The sequence below is a fragment of the Crocodylus siamensis genome, chromosome 2, assembly GCF_052110815.1.
Source record: "Crocodylus siamensis isolate JL-2025a chromosome 2, ASM5211081v1, whole genome shotgun sequence".
Taxonomy (NCBI): domain Eukaryota; kingdom Metazoa; phylum Chordata; order Crocodylia; family Crocodylidae; genus Crocodylus; species Crocodylus siamensis.
Genome location: NC_143396.1, coordinates 247,688,498 through 247,704,965, shown reverse-complemented (window position 1 = coordinate 247,704,965; position 16,468 = coordinate 247,688,498). Strand labels below are relative to the sequence as shown.

General features: G+C 42.1%; 1 protein-coding gene across 1 annotated transcript in view; it reads left to right on the top strand.

Annotated features, from left to right (window-relative positions):
• The window catches only part of EGLN3 (egl-9 family hypoxia inducible factor 3), a 40,630-nt gene extending 24,716 nt beyond the window's left edge, over window positions 1–15,914 (top strand). Inside the window, exons 2-5 of the mRNA XM_090033586.1 lie at window positions 3,433–3,552; window positions 7,200–7,336; window positions 10,336–10,409; window positions 11,581–15,914. Of these exons, the coding sequence (XP_089889712.1) occupies window positions 3,433–3,552; window positions 7,200–7,336; window positions 10,336–10,409; window positions 11,581–11,618 (369 nt within the window). The 3' untranslated portion in view covers window positions 11,619–15,914. The remainder of the gene's footprint in view (window positions 1–3,432; window positions 3,553–7,199; window positions 7,337–10,335; window positions 10,410–11,580) is intronic.
• Window positions 15,915–16,468: the final 554 nt, after the last annotated feature.

Here is a 16,468-nt window from a genome sequence, read left to right as displayed (position 1 = left end):
GTGGGACGCTGAGCCAACTCACAGTGATTGCTGCTGATTTTGTTTCTATAAAACAATAAGGCACATTCCTACTTCCATTGCCAGATTTAGTTTGTTAGTTATTTTTATAGCCAGATTGGCCAGTGGGGAGAGCAGTTACGCTGTAGGAGTGTGTTGTCTTTGACAGAACATTCAAAATGCAGAAGTAGCAAAACTGATTGACATGCTGTTTGCTCACCTAGCTAAAAGATAGTGATTTTGTTGATGTTATCCAGTCTCCAGCTTTTGCAGCAAGCCCAAGTGCAAAACTGGCAAATACCAATGTTCACCAATTCCCTAAATTAAGTCTGGGTCACTCAGCTCATCTCCTGTTTCTTGTTTGCTTTTGAATGAATCCCAAAGTAGTGCTAACAGCTGGAAGCCTTGCTGAGGCCGGCTTGATCTACCCTGGAGCTGCTCCAGCCAGCACTCTGATAAAACTTGATATAATTTCAACAGGCTCTAGGACGACCTCAATGATTTCCCTTCATTGTTTAAGGTTTCACTCAAACATTACCAGTGCCAGGAAAAAGGATATTTCATTTCTGCTCTTTTGCTTCAGAGTCTGCTATAACTGGAAATCAGTCTTTAACAGTATAGGTAAAATAATCAGTGCCTGGTAATTGTTCTCCTCTTTTATCTCTCAGGATACTGTGCGTCTCAAGTGTAAAAATGAAATGTATTAGTGCTTTCTTAAAATAAAAGCATGTTTGTTGTCAGAGTATATTATTTGAGGGGGCCTGAGAAAACCCTGACTCATGGTTATAGATTTCAATCCTAGTCAGGTATCTGTATTTCAGTCCTAGTCAGGATTGATTTATATTTTGAGTTTTTGAACCTTAATGTACCTTCTAGAGAGAGCTTTTCTTTGCCTTCCAGAACCACAATGTTATCTTAACCCCTTCTTTTCAAGCCAGTTTTCAATCAAAGAGTCTTATTTCCATAAGGTACAGAAACTGGTGTTAATCCTTCCCCTAGCAAGGTAGGCCTTGCTCCTATAGATGTCTATCCTATAGATACAGTGGTCTCGGGGGATCCTGTTTCAGTCTGGGCCTACTCTACACTACATCATGTTGCTGCCAGAACTCAAGTCCAGACTCAAGCTGCTCTGTCACCACAGTACCCTTTCTTTTTTGCTAACAGAGTATAACGTAGAAATAATTTAAAGATGCTCCCTAAGTAGGACACTGAGGAAGTTGGTAATTGGTGCTAGGAACAGACATTCAAAAAGCCTGCGGCCGAACCAATCTAAGTTGCACGGTTTTCTGTAAGCAGCATAGTTTAATCAGTAGCAAACACCCCTCCTCCCCCTTCTAGTGGGGGAGCAAAACTTAGACCAGGTTCTGCCATTTTTAAACCAGTTTTGTGTGCCAAACTTCTGTTATAGGTATAGACTGGTTTCTGATCACTTATACTTATACCAGTCAGTAAAAGTGTAATGTCTGTACTTGGCCTGGGAGATGGTCCTTCAGTTTAACTAGTAAATTAAGCAGAACAAGGAACTGCAGAGGTTGCCTGTTGCTCCACAATAAAGTTCATTATTGTTGGTGCTTCTCATTCATTGATAACTATGTATTGAAACTGTTGATCACTATGCAGAGTAGTACTACTGCTTTGAGAGGTGGCACAAGCCTTATTGGCTCAGCAGCTTCACACCTTTTACCATTTTGATAGTGGCTTGATAGCAAGTTTTACCAACAGCATTTGGTGCTTTTCCCAGGATACACTTGGCACTCTTTTGACACAGCTGATGAAGTTGAATTGCACAGAGCCTCCAAAAGGCACTCAGCTATACATGTGTTCTGACTGCTACCTTGTTGGGGGAGTGTCAGGTATTGACCACCTCTTGAGACTCTTTAGTTTGTAGGGTTGGCCAGAGGGGTCAGAAAGGGAAAGCAGATTCTAAAATGGTTCCTGTAATGACTTGGTACAAGCAACAGGTGCCATTCTCCCTGGATTTAAATGTAAGGAGAGGAAACAAGAGAGTGAATTATTGTAGTGTTCAAAATTTAAAACTGTATTTGTGCAGCTGTGTGTCGCAGCTGCTTGCATAAATGGCACACCCTTGTGGAAACAGACCATTGGCCTAAATAACAACAAATCAGAGACATTTGTTGTACAGCTTGATAGCAACTTTTGTTTCTAGTAGACATGTCTGCACAACAATATGATGGTGTACTCGTAGCTTGGGCTAGCACACTTCTGCAGCTTAATGTTACTGAGTAGTTATGGTGGTGGAGATATGGGAATGCAGCTAGTAACTAGACTGTGCATCCAGGGATTTTGCATATTTACACTGCTCGCTAGCATGTGCTGTTGTTCGTGCTCCCCCATCTTCACTGCTATTATTACTAGTTCTACCTAGATTAAGGATGTTATCTGTGTACCTTCAGTATTATAAGCAATGGGGTGGGGGATTTAGGGGGAGGGAGAACACTAATAGAAACACCCCAAATGGACTGTCACTACTGCCCCTCTGCAGGTTCAAACTAGTGTCTCAGAGAGATTGGGTAGCCCATCAACAATGTATTGACTCATCCAGCCCCCTTGTCTACTGATAAAATTTCACTGGTGTGACCTGAGGTTAAATGTGCATGTGCTGTGAAGAAGCTCTTTTAAGTGCTTGGCGGGCATTCTCCCTTGTTATCTCCTGTCTTGTGGTTTGGAGTAATTTATATTTGGTTTTCTGTTGATCTATCTTGCCATTAAAGATGAAATTAAAGAAATCATGAAATAAATGGTCATGTTGGCAGGTTTGAAGATGATCAAAGAAAGCAGTGTGCTTTTGAAAAAATGCTGGTTGCTTCTGTGGCTCAGTCTGTGAGATCAAACACGTACTGGCTTGTGCAAACAGCATGAAAGATTTGCAGGGTTCTGCGGATTTTGCTTCATGGCTCCCCTACTTCCTGGCAAACCTGAATTTTCAATAGAATAAGGTGTTCAGGCAAGAGACAAATGTAGTAGAAACATGGAGGATGGGATAAAGCGTAACATCTGTATTCTGAGATTGTCTGCTTTCACTATGATCTGCTACTGTAGTTTTATAATAATTGAGAGTAGCCTTAAAGATCCTAGCAAACTTGTATCAAAACTCTCTCTTGAACACCAAGCAGCAGTTGAAAGTTACCTGGCTTGAAAATTAATAGTACACTTGTGCTTTTCCATAGTCAAAATTTTCTCTTCTTTTAGTCTGTGTGCTCTTAAACATTGACAGTGTTACATGTATAGAATTTTATACAGGATTATTTAGGGATAGAAACGTGTGAAAATTCCTCTTGAATTGACTAGAATCTTTGGATCTATGGTCTGAAAAATTTCAAATCTAGACTCAAATCAGGTTAACAGCAAAGTTTTAAAAATAAAACAAAGGCGTTGGAAAATGTAGCTGACAAATATTTCTATTTTTTCATTTAGGCTATGGTAGCCTGCTACCCCGGGAATGGAACTGGGTATGTTCGTCATGTGGACAACCCAAATGGTGATGGGCGCTGTATCACTTGCATATACTACCTGAATAAAAACTGGGACTCGAAGGTATGTGGACCAATGGGGGCGGAACTCCAGAAACTGCCTGTCATAGCCATCAGTTATTTTTTTACACTTAATGTTAATAACTTTGAACTCTTGAACCACTAGTTAAAAGGACTATGCCTTCATCATTTATGTTTATTTTCATGCTGTTTATAGGAACCCTTTGGAAGCCTGAAATATATTTTTGTTTTGGCTCTTTTTCCTTCTATCCCACACGCATACTTGTGTGCTGTTGTAGAATTTCTCATAGGTAGCAAAGTGCTACTATCTACATTTAGTGTAAAGAGTAATGAAGTACCGGAAGCCACACTCGCTAAAGAGCAAACGGATAAGACCAGCTCCAGTTTTAACAAAAATGACGGTCATGTTTTGAGCCCATTATCCTTTGGATTGACCTACCACAAAGGATCTGTTAAAAAACAAACAAAAAATAGTGCCCATCTTTCCCCTTCTGTGATGTTAAAAGAAGGCACAACATTTTTTTAAATAGCTTTTTACTCTAGAAATATCGGGGATGTGGAGTCTGTTTTTTCATGACTTTGCTGGAAATCTGGGGGGTGGCAGACATTTTATATGATCTCTCTCACTTCTGCAACTGTAAGACAGGTGTCCCAGGACCGATTCCCAATTGCACTAAACTTGTTCCATGTCAGTGTGGCATAAAAATGCCTTAAATTTTGTGTAAAGCTCCCATAAGGCTGTATAGTGTCGAGGACCCTTTCTGCCACGTGTAGGCCTGTACAGGTATCCAGTACAAGAGACGAATAGAATAGCAATTGAGAGCATGACCCTGTTGCTACTCTGGCTTATTAGGAGTCAGGCAGGGACTTTCGTCTCGGAATGCCAACAGCAGAAAGGTGGCTGTACGAATCTTCGGTTGCTTATTTGATTCAGAGGACATTCGGAGGCTGAATCTCCGAATCCGAATCGAATCAGGAGACCCATTCATTTCTCCAAATTGAATCAGAACCCTCTGATTCAATTTGAAGAGATTCTACAATTCGGACATAGACACAGCTTTATATGTTTTTCCTACATACCTTAAGGTACCAGGCGGCTCATGAATGCTGAGATGGTGAGGCAGATGGAGCATCCTATGGGGGGGTAGGGGGGAGGGTCACCTGTGCGCTTGGCAGCGGGCCTGGAAGTGATCCACTTCCAGGTCTGCCGCGGAGCGTGCGGGGAACCTCCTCTGCCCCCTGGCTCGGTAACTGGTGCCTCCTGGGTCTGTGGAGGCCCCCAGAGCTCCCCCACAGCTGATCACTGACTCGGGGGAGACCCGAAAATGGACCAGAAGTATATCTGGTCCACTTCTGGGTTCGCTTGCAAGCATGCAGGGGGCCCCTCCACACTCCTGTTGAACGCTCCATCTGCCCCACCATCTCAACATTCACGAGCCGTGCCCGCTACCTTAAGGTATGTAGAAAAAACATTAAGCTGTATCTGTGGCCAAATCGCTGATTCTCCAAATCAAAATCGAATCTTCAGACTCGGATTCAGCCATATCAAATCAGGACAATGATCTGAATCAACAAATCGAATCACTGTCCCCCAAACTGGAATCGAATACGGCCCACTTTGCACACCTCTAGCTTACAGCTACATTTTGTCTCCTGCCCTTAGGACAAGAGTAATATAACTGAGAATTGGGCCATCTTATTCTGGACAGATTTCCGTCTTGCCTTTGCATCAGTCAGGCAGAGGAAACATGGGAAAATTAGAGTTCTATGGCATCCTTGTCCCACCAGCAGTGTTCCCTCTAAACTGGGTGGTATGCGTGGCTGCACAGGTGCATCTGGCAGCATGGCATGAACACATCTGCACAGCCGCACACACTGCGCAGCTTAGAAGGAATGCTGCACACAGATACTTGGTGTCAATTATCTTTCAGTTATCAGGTTTCAGCTATCTGGTTTCAGCTTTGCTATTGTTAGTCACTACCATGTAGCTGAACTTCTCCTGATGGTTTGTTTCTTTATGGGTCAACCAAAATACCAATGCGTACATTGGGTAATGGGTCTGTAGTGAACTCAGTGCTTTGTGGACCCCTCTCGTTATGTTACTGTGGGGATACTTTCTGTGTTTTGTCTCCAAATGTGTCTTGTTGGAAGGCTGACCATGGAAGATGCAGACTTTTGGTTCCGGGACTAGAACCTCCATCCACAGAATTCCTTCCAGGTCTGGCCTCTTGTGAACAAATTGGGAGGTTGCCTAGGGTGGCAGAACTTGGGGGGGAACAGCATTTTAGACCTGATGAGTGGTCAGTGGCTTATGATTGGTCAGCATGATTAGCTCTCTAAATGCGGGGGAAGGAAGCAGCAATATGTAATATGCCTAGAATGGCAAAATAGGGCCCTGGTTCTGTGGAGACAGGTTAATTTGTTGTCCTTGTTCCACCTTTGTTTGAGTGTAAGAAGGAGCCCCATTTCTCTATGGGTGCGCATTTAGGAACAGAGAAGAATTAAGGCTCTTCTGAAGCATTGTCTGATGCCTCTCTATAAGAGAACTATGTTGAGTGCCCGAAGTTTGGTGAGAAGATGTGCAGCACAGGGCGAGCCATATTTAGTAAAATTCCATGCCCATTGCATTTCCTCTACAAAGCCAGCACAGGAGAGAGGAGAATGCACTAGTGAGGCATCAGTGAGACAAGAGCAGAGAGCTCTTGCCTCAGTAACTCTTTGGAGACTTCCTTTCCCACAGATTCTCTAGGTTCTTAGGTCTGGAAAGTCTTTCCCCTATACAGGTCCCTAAATCCTTTTCCCACAAAGGAATGCCATGCAGTATACTTCACAGGGGAAACCAACAGAGCTTTCCTACCTCTCTAGTCCCCTCCTCTGGCTTTCTTTGTAGCGCAGGGAAATCTGGTTTTCAGTTCTCACTGTATACTGCAAGGCGATGAATTCAGCCTTGAGAGGGGATTTATGATACTTTAAATTATAAACAAGATAAGGGCTCATAAAATCACAGAATCTCTCTTTAAGCTTCTATTATTAGAACACTTTCCAGCATGTTCTCAGGTTATTACCTGGTCAGATAATACGAAGGTCACCTTCTCTTTAACCTGTCTTGGTCACATTAAGCAGCTGCCCATTTAACTGATAACCAGCTTTGTGCACTAAACCAAAAAAAGGTGATTTAATGTTACGGATGCCATCACTGAAGAATGCTGTATGATATATGAGCACACTTCTTTAGCTTCAGTATCTTGGGAATAATAGCTAATTGTAGTTAGTAAAATGGAAGAGGCCTTCAAAATCACTGTAAGCTGTTCAGTGAAATCTGATTTCACAACAGTAAAGAATAAATATGCTGCTTCTCTTATGAGTCTTAACTAATTTTAGAAACAAAACTGAACTTGAGAAGTTTCGTCATCTTTGCAACAAGGTCTCTATTAGTGGGGGACTTGCTTCTCAAAAGCAAATTTTCTTCATCTTGAAGGATTTCCTTTATCACCACATATTAACATTCGATCGTTTTGAAGAGTTTGGAAAATCAGAGTGGTTTTAGTGATACATTACACACTTCTGCAGTAATGTAATGTGCTGTCTTTGTATTGAACTAAACTTTTTTTTCATGTTTGCAGTTGTTTTTTTTTTAAATGTGCTTATGGGTATACATATGTAGAAAATTAACCTTTCCTCTGCTTTCAGTTGCATGGTGGAATACTTCGGATATTCCCAGAAGGAAAGTCCTATGTGGCAGACGTTGAGCCCATTTTTGACAGATTACTTTTTTTCTGGTCAGACCGAAGGAACCCACATGAAGTTCAGCCTTCCTATGCAACCAGGTAAATAAGATGTTCAGTACTTACATATCCAAGGAAAAGAGCAAAATTATTTACTTTATCAATAAAACACTTATTCTAGATTAAATATGTATTTAGATTATATATTCCAGATTAAATGGTAAAAGCACATGACCCAGCGTGGAGAGAATTTTTCCACAAGTGAGGACCTTTTCAAAGGGAGAGGTTTCTAAAGGGGAGGATCTAATACAGTGGTCACCAACTAGTCGACTGGGGAGCCAGCTAGTCAACAGGTGATCTCAGTCTGAGGGGACTAGCCCCCCAGACTGAGTTCGACTATCAGAGGCTCCACAACCAGGAGCAGCAGGATGCACGTGGGGAGCGACAGGGTATAGGAGCTGTAGGATGCACGTGGCTGGGCTGAGCTGCGCCCCCTGCCACTGGGGCTGGGCCGTGAGTGGGATGATCCCCCTTTGTGTCCCCTGCCACTGGGTGAGTGGGGCCCCTGCTGGACAGGAGGAGGGTCGAAGCCTGGGCATCTCATCCAGGCATGCAGGGGCTGGGCTTCCACTGCTGCATGCACTCTGGTGGAGGCCCAGGGGGGCACGTGCGCCTCCCCCGATCTGTGTGGGGTGAGGCAGCTGCCAGAATCTGGCAAGGGGCAGCCCCTGAGTCTGGGATACAGCTGCCCCTTCCCCAGTTGGGCTGAGGACAGGACCAGTGCCTGGACCCTAGGCCCCTGCCTAATCTCTGGAGGCAGAGGAGAGGGTGCTGTAAACCCCAGATTAGGAAGCATCTCCCTGATCTCAGGCTCACTTGTGCCCCTGACCTTTAAAGACCGTGTATGCAGTCCAGCTGTGTAGGCAGTTTTTTGACATCCCTAAAGTCTGGGGACCCTAGGATCAACGAGTTTCCTCCTGACCCTGAGATCAGGTTTCACTTGTAGTTTTCACTCATTAGTGGGCACAGAGACCTGAGGATTGGGGGGTGGCAGCCCAATCCCAGGGTCTGATGTGTAAAAACCCTGCAGGTGTGAAGGTTAATGTTCCCAGTGGGAGAAAGTCCTTTGACTCCCCTCCCAGGAGTCTCTGATCCCCCACACATGGTATCCCAGCCAGAACTCCTCTGCACAGAGTTTTGAGAATCAGCTTCTCGTCTGCTTGATGAGAACTGCACTGGGGCCTGTTCCAGACCCTGGTTTGGGTCCTGGCCCCAGGTGACAATTAACTCTTAGCTTTCAACGTGCTGGTGCAGGGGGAGCCTGGGATTATGCTCCCCTGTGTGGCAGGACAGTAGGAGGAGCTAATACACTAAGCCACCCGTCTCAGTGTGCCTGACCAAAACCCCGCTTCAGGTGTCTCCCCTGCATCCGGCCAACCCGCTTCCTGGAGCCCACCAGCAAGCCTGAGGTAATTGTTTGCCACCACCCAGGCTTTGGTCTCTTTTAGGGCTCTCTGCAGCCTGGGTTACACAGACCCTGCAGACCTTGGGGGTGCTTCACCCGCTGGCGGTATTTCTGGGTGCTCCTTATAGCTTGGAGCCACCCAGGAAGTTTTCAGGTAGGGCAGAATCAGATAATGATCAGCCAAGTTCTGCTAGGAGCAAAAAGGCCTGTTTCTTCCCCTTCCCTCCCCCCTCCCAGTAAACATTTACAGCTAGGCATGCTGCAACAGCTAGTTTTTACAGAATGGGCTCGTTGGCCCATTAGCCGCTTGTTAAAAGATACATAACCCTAATTTACTAGCTAAATTTCAGCTAAGCTGAAATACACATCCATAGAATTCTGAAAGCCTATGCTTCAGTGTGAGCTTCCAAAATGCCTGCTGAAGGAAGCCCACCAGGTTGGGTGACCTGGCCATTAAATAACTTTGCTGACCCCATCGCCTGGTTCCAACCAGAAACAAGCATCCTCTGAACATTGCTGATGTAAACCAATCCTTTTAAAAGTTGGCAGCAACCCTTGGTGGAAAGACCAGTGCCACAAAACTGGTCATACCAGTTCCTTGGTGGGAAACTTTAAGACACGGGTTGTTTTAAGGGGTACTTGGGAAGGCCCTAGGGCAGGGGTGGGCAGTTATTTTGGGCAGAGGGCCACTTACTGAGTTTTGGCAAGCCATTGAGGGCTGCATGACAGGCAGCCCAGGGCAGATAAATATTACTTTTCTAAATTTTTTTTTAGAGGCCCTGCTGGCTGCATCCGGCCCTCAGGCTGCATTTTGCACACCCCTGCCCTAGGGGGTACACATGGGCAGGGATGGAGTCTGGCTGTGCACACCCCCCCCCGCCACCCCCAACTGCACAACTTGCCGTCAGGGGTACATTTAATAAAAAGGTTGAAAACCCCTGCCTTAAGACAAAGGATCTGGACACAGTAAGGTGGGGTGGGACAAAGCAAAGCATACAGCCCCAAACAAGAAACACAGCAAAACAGGGACAGGTGGAAGGGATTTCTTCACACCTTGCACTGGTAACTGGGGTGGGATTGGAATCTGATCCCAGAGTTATGTCCTGCCAGTCACAGAAGACACTGTCTACTATGTGGATCAGATCCCATCTCACCTTGAAATTAACATCTGCCACTGGCCCCAGAAGCAGCCCAGACAAAGCTGACATAACTTAGAACATCTCCCATAGTGCATAACCACGGCCCAGAATTGAAAGGCATGAGAGTGGGGTAAAACTGTTTTTGCTTTTGCCTTCCTTCAGACAAGACTATATAAACATACATTAGAACTTGTGCTGCATCTCTTTCATAATACTATTATATATTATGCTACTCTTAATTTAATATATAATATACGGTTACATTTATTATGCAAGTACACACATGCCCATATAAAGAGCACATCTTTATAGACAAATTCAAAGCATTGTATGCTTAGATTATCAAACACTAATTAAATTAGTTCTTTATTTATCTGTTCCTGTTTAACAATAAATAAACCAGTGCATTTAGCTCTCTTGAAAGCCAGAAATTTTAATTTTCTCCTCTTATGGTAAAAATACTGAGGAAAAAAAAGTAATTTCCTTTTCTTTCACAGATATGCCATGACTGTGTGGTATTTTGATGCTGAAGAAAGAGCAGAAGCCAAAAAAAAGTTCAGGAATTTAACTGGTATGATTCTTTCTTAAATAATCACTGAAACATAGAGCATGTGACCTTGTTTTCCTGCATTTGCCCAGCTAGAGAGGGAACAAGAGCTATTTGGTAGCCAGATGATGAAATGGTGAGACCTGGGTTCTAGTCCTTGTTCCCACAATTATTTATCTAATTTGTGGCAAGTAGTGCAGCTTTGATAAGAGAGATGGAGTAGAGTCTACCTTACAGTGTTGTTGTAGATGGTGTGACCATTCTTCAGGAAGAAGTGTTCAAGCAGTGTTCAAATTCCTGAACTAAATTGGATAGATATGAGATATTTGAGTTGTCTCCTGCATTTCAGGGAAATGAGATTTGCTCGCTACTAAAGGTAAAGGGGCATTGACTACCTCCTGGCTCTTCCTTGTGGGAAGAAGACTAGGCAAATTCTGTAGCTCAAAGGATGGAGCAGCAGCTGTAAAGACTCTGATTTGTAGCTTTTTTGTTCCCATCTTTGGGGTGGTGTATTCAATTTCAAAACACAGATTAGTAGGTGCCATTTTGTTGCTCAAAGATTTATGCATTTTTCTGGGCAAGGAGATTCCATTTACCTTATTAATGAAGATCATTCACTATACACTGGTCACGCAAATAGCATTTGTTTTTTATGTGTAAGTTACTTTTAGTGCAGGATGAAAAATCTATATTAGCAATGCGTATGGAATTTGTAGATCATGAAATGGCAAGACATTAGGTGTAAATACATGGAAAATCAAAATACACAAAATGCTCTGAAATGAATTTGTATGATTTTTGCAAGTGGTGAGCAGAAATCTTTTACCGCTATCATAGAGGGGGAGCCATGACTGTGTGGCCAAAGAGAATAAAAAAGCATCAGGGTCTGGGGTCTATTCCACATTTTGGCATATTGCTTAGATACCACATGAGTGAAATCCTCACCCCACTAAAGTTGATTGCAAAATACCTATCCATAAAATGGTCCATGATGCCAAGTTTACATGAGTTTGTACAATGTTGTAGGGAAACTTAGCTGGGAAGTGCTGTATGTGAAAATCACAGAATCATGATAGACAACATTATCTCTTATTATTTTACTCCCAGGTCTCCTGCTTGGTGTTGCTACATTAACTGTTCAAAACCATATAGCCTAACTGGTTTTGTTCCCCCCTCCCCGACTGTTTCATTGCAGATGCAGGGAAGAGAGAAGCAACTCTCAATGAAGACTAAACAGCTGCCTGAAGTCTTTTTGCAAGCAATCAGATCCAAAGATGACTTGTTAATTTCCAGTGAACCATTGGACATTCTTATACACAAGAATGCACTGTCTCTATGTCTAGCACATACATAATACATCAATGGTACTCCTGGCGGTCTCCAGTCATACCTGCATCTAGCAGAAGGAACCCTTGTTTTCTATTTGCCTTTAACTAAAAAAGTAACTGGGGTTTGAGTAAGAGAAGGATACTGCTAAGCCTAATGTTAGTGAATAAGCCAGCTGGCTTTTGGTAATGCTGGTAATAAAGATGACAAGTATTGGAACCAGTGGGGAAAAACCTGAGTCTTATTTGCACTTTATGTAAATTTTCTAGCTCAATGGGAAGGAGCTTTAGAAATTAAAATCTGTGGCAGACTGTAGATGGGCTAGGCAAGATACTGAAAATGTGAAATTAAACTAAGTATTTATAAAGGGTCATCTTTTGTTATGCTAAACGTGGGGCCATTGATGGACTGCTAATCACTTTGCAGCACAAAGCATTGGCTTAACTCTCCTATTTTCTTCCTTTCTAAGAAGATAATCATCCACGTTGTCATCAAATCACCTGTATTTTATTCATATTTCAGAAGTTGAACAGCAGCTCTTCAGTTGTTTTGCCTTTGCACAGCACTAGAAATGAGGGGGGAGGTGGTCATGCAGACATCCAATTTTATAAACTGTTCCTTTGTGATCTGAGATGGATCTATGTATTTTTTCCATATATTTTATAAAATGCTGCTTTTCCCCCAAAGATTGGTCAGCTTGGAAGGTCATTGATAGAAATGCCTTAGGCCTAAAAGCCAATATATTTTTTTCTACCTTTACACATCCTCTTTTTTGTATGATGGAAGCATGAATCTGAACGATAAAGTTATGTTCAGCAGCCAGACAAATGTAGGATATGTAACAACAGCTGGCTGAAGGACTTCAGGAGCCAGATCCACAAGGGTATTTAGGTACTGAAATCAATGGGAGCATAGGCACCTAAATATGATTTTGAAGAATTTGAATGTAGAATTTGAATGTAACAAACCAAGTAGGACAAAAACACTGTTACACCAAGTAATTATTTTCCCTCCTGCATTTGAGCCATAAGGTGTACAAAGAGAGGATTAGGTTTCAATGAACAAACACACATTTTCTTTTCCAAGATAATTTGTTAAGAGTAGCTTCCAAGTTGTCCTGAGGCAACTTAAACTTCTGCAACAGCACTTAATCAGCAGTTCAAGATAGTTTTAACTATCCTAGAAGAATTTCAGTGGACACACTTACCACATAAATTAGTTGTTTTTGTTTCAAAGTAATTATATACTCAGTATATATAATTTTCTCTCTTCCTTAATATTCAAGATTGTGAGTATATGTCAGTTACTACCAAGATCTTCCAAGTGTATGTTTTTCTCTGCATCCTATATTTCCCACAAGTATAAGAACCCACGATGGCTTTGGTAGAACCTGCCAATTACCTTTTGCCTTCTCTGCTTTAACCATCTCATCAACCATCGATTTGCCGCGGATAGGCTTCCTATTGCCATGCCATGATCGGCCAGAGGGGGAGCAATTGTCAGTTCATCTTTTGTCTTCCACAACATTGAGGCACAGAATGAGAGTGACAGTTCGGCAGTGTGTAGCACCAACGTTGAGCTCTTTTGAGGTTATTCAGATACCTAGCTAGTGACAAAAGGGCAACAGTTATGTAGGGTGTAAAGGCATCAAAATGGTAGTAGGAAAAGATTATTTCTGAGGAGAGAAATTTTGTATCCCCATGCCTGATATTGAAGACTTAATATAAATATACCATTTTTGGCCAGCCCTTTCTACGCACACTCCTGGAGGTCTGTGTGTGATTATTAGGGGTCTGCCCAAATCAAGGAGGCAGGCAGCTGATTTTGTGGGCAGATTGCAGAGCTGGCCACCATTTTTGTGAGCTTATTGTGGTGGGGCCCCTCACACCTCTGGCCAAGTGACTCCACTCCCAATTAGTTGAGGGCTGTCCATCATGCAGCCCCACTCCTTGCTGCTGATTGGTAGACAGGTGGGACCACATGACAGGCAAACCTCAGCCAATCAGCAGTGAGGGGTGGGGGCCATAGCCATCTTGCCTGCTCACCTTAATGCTGGCAGCCCCCCTCCCCCTTTCTCTGCCTGGCAGGCTGTGCATCCATGAGGACTGCTGGCTCCCACTGGGGAGCCAGCATTTTATTTTTAGTAAGTGGCGGGGGGGTGTTGTTTTTTTTTCCACCCTGCAGATTTCATGAACATTGCCTGATTTTTGTGATTTCTGTGAAAACCACAAAATTGTAATTTGAGTAGGTCCCTAGTGATAGTATCTGGAGGGAAGTGAGGATTTCAAAATCATCTTTACAAATAAGACAAAAACCTCAACAAGTCATATCAATCTTCTGTATTTCCTTTGTGTTAAATGTAATTCTTCCACTATAGTTGTATCTAAATAGCACAGACTGATTCTGAAGGAAACTTAATATTAACTTCAAATATTACATTTTAACTCTGGGTGGGTCAGAATTCTTAATTGAAAGTGGTGGGTGACACTTTGAAATTAATTATAGATAAGATTGAATTCTCAAAATGCAGTGGCAGCAGTACTAGTCTTTTTAAAATTTTGTTGAGTGTCCCTATGCAATGTCAGTAATATGTTGTATAGTTTAAAATTCTTGAAATCCTTTGAATGCTTTGAGGGGCAAAAGCCTACTAATCAGTTCTGACAAATTTCAGAAACCCTAAACTTTAAACAAATGCCCAGTAGGTAGCTCATTAGAAAGTGACGTTAATGCAAATCATATCTAAAGCTTAGAACAACAGAAAAATATTTTTCCGGTTTTTCTTACAAGTTTGGATAAGAAAGGTACATTTTGTTTCCACTGTCTCCACCATATAGTGTAAGCAGTGGTCAGCAGCTTTCATCTTGTGGTGGGCAATGAGTGTTGCAGTTATTGTAAATGAAGTATGTTTGCAAACTTCTCAGTTTCAGCCTATATATATCCTCTTGATCTACCTAGAAGCATGAGATTTGATGGAGATCAGGTTCTCCATCTGCTAATAAGTGAAAAGAAATATCAAGAAGTTGGGTGCATAGGATTATGAAATGTTGGCCTGAGATTAGTGGGAAGACCACTGCTTGAATTTCCACCCTTCCCCTCCCCCTCCACATACATCATGTAGGAATCCTTGTTCTTGAAGCTGCTTCCGCCTCTTCTTGATGGACTGCTTGCAAACGGCTACACAAGGATCAAGTTCACTTTTAAAAATGTTACCAAGAACAGAATGCACCAGTTGCTTCTCTGAACAGGAATTCTAGCAGTTTCTTTCCAGTTTTGGTTTCACATTTCTGTGGCAAAGTGTCTGAAATAGCTATGGCTTAGCAGCATGTGCCATCTGATTGTAAAAACAGATTGTTATTTCTCCAGTGTATTTAATTTTCAGTCCTCCTGAGGCACTGACAGCTTGTTTACACAATTAGGTACTGTGTGTGCCTTCATCATTCATATCCACAGAGCTCATGTACACCAAATGCATGCAACGTGCAAATTTTTCATGGCTCTTTAAAAAAAAATTATAGTTGCCTTTCTAAATGTGACTTCATTTCACGCTAGACAGCAGTGGAGCTTATGCAAACCCCACTGAGCCACCATTTTCAACAAGTGGTATTTGTTGTGAGGGGGGAAAAGTTAGGAAAAAAGATAAATGTTTTCTTTTAATAAAGTAGTAAAAAGAGGAGGCATAGATGCAGAGATACTATTTGCAATCTTAAACCTGTAACCAGACTTGCTGACCTTCTGAGCGAAGTGGACTCTAATAAAATGTCTTATTCCTTCTATTATTATTTGCTCTATCAGCAAATGATTGCTACAGAATAATGTTAAAAAGATCAGATCTGTTCTTTTTTCCCCCCATCTCTGTAAACTATTTTAATCCATTCCTGTTGAATTAAAAGTGGTTTTTTTTTTTCTCTCCCAAAGTAGCTGGCTTCAACACCACTTGTTGAGAGGAAAATGTACCTATATGCAGGCAAATAACTAGTTTTATTTCAGCTGTGACATGCTCCCAACAAATCTCTCTGAGTAGTAGCTTATGGATAAATCTCTTGTCAGATTGTATGCTGGTCAACAATGCTGGCACTTTGGGTTAGACTGGTGTGGAAATGTGGTGGTGGTTTACGATACAACACATTTTGTGTTCATGTTTAACTAACGGAAAATATGTAATGAAAATGTTGCAGGAGTCAATAAACACTGGGTTATGTTAAATTCTGTGCCATGCAAATCTCTTCAGTTTTGTGTCTTACTGAGGAATTAGTGTTTTACATAGCTGAACAGGGGTGTGAAATTTATCTCATTAAGCATAGGTAATTCACAATCAATAATTTTCCACAGATAATTTCAGTTCTTCTGTGGGTCATTGGGCAACTCTGGAAAAGTCATTGGAGAAATCAGTTTTGTTTCCATCCACTTGGCATGTTTCCTTGGCCACTTCCTGCTATTTTTAGGTTGTTCACCTAGCTAACTCCACTCTTCTTGAAGTGCCTATTTGTTTTCATGCTCCTGTTGAGCCAGATAACATTCTCATGATTCAACTGTCATCTGATAAGTTTTATTTTTAACAAAGTCCACATCCTTTTCTTACTACTTTTCCCAGATAGTCCCATAGTTTTCTCATACAGAAGTTTACGCTATGTTTACAATAACATTTTTAATAAATTGACTAAAAGCCAGGACTTTTTCACTGATCAGCTTAACTGCTGTGAACTCTTTTTATTGGTTTTTTTGTTTTGTTTTTTTAAGTATGCGAATTCTGGGAATTC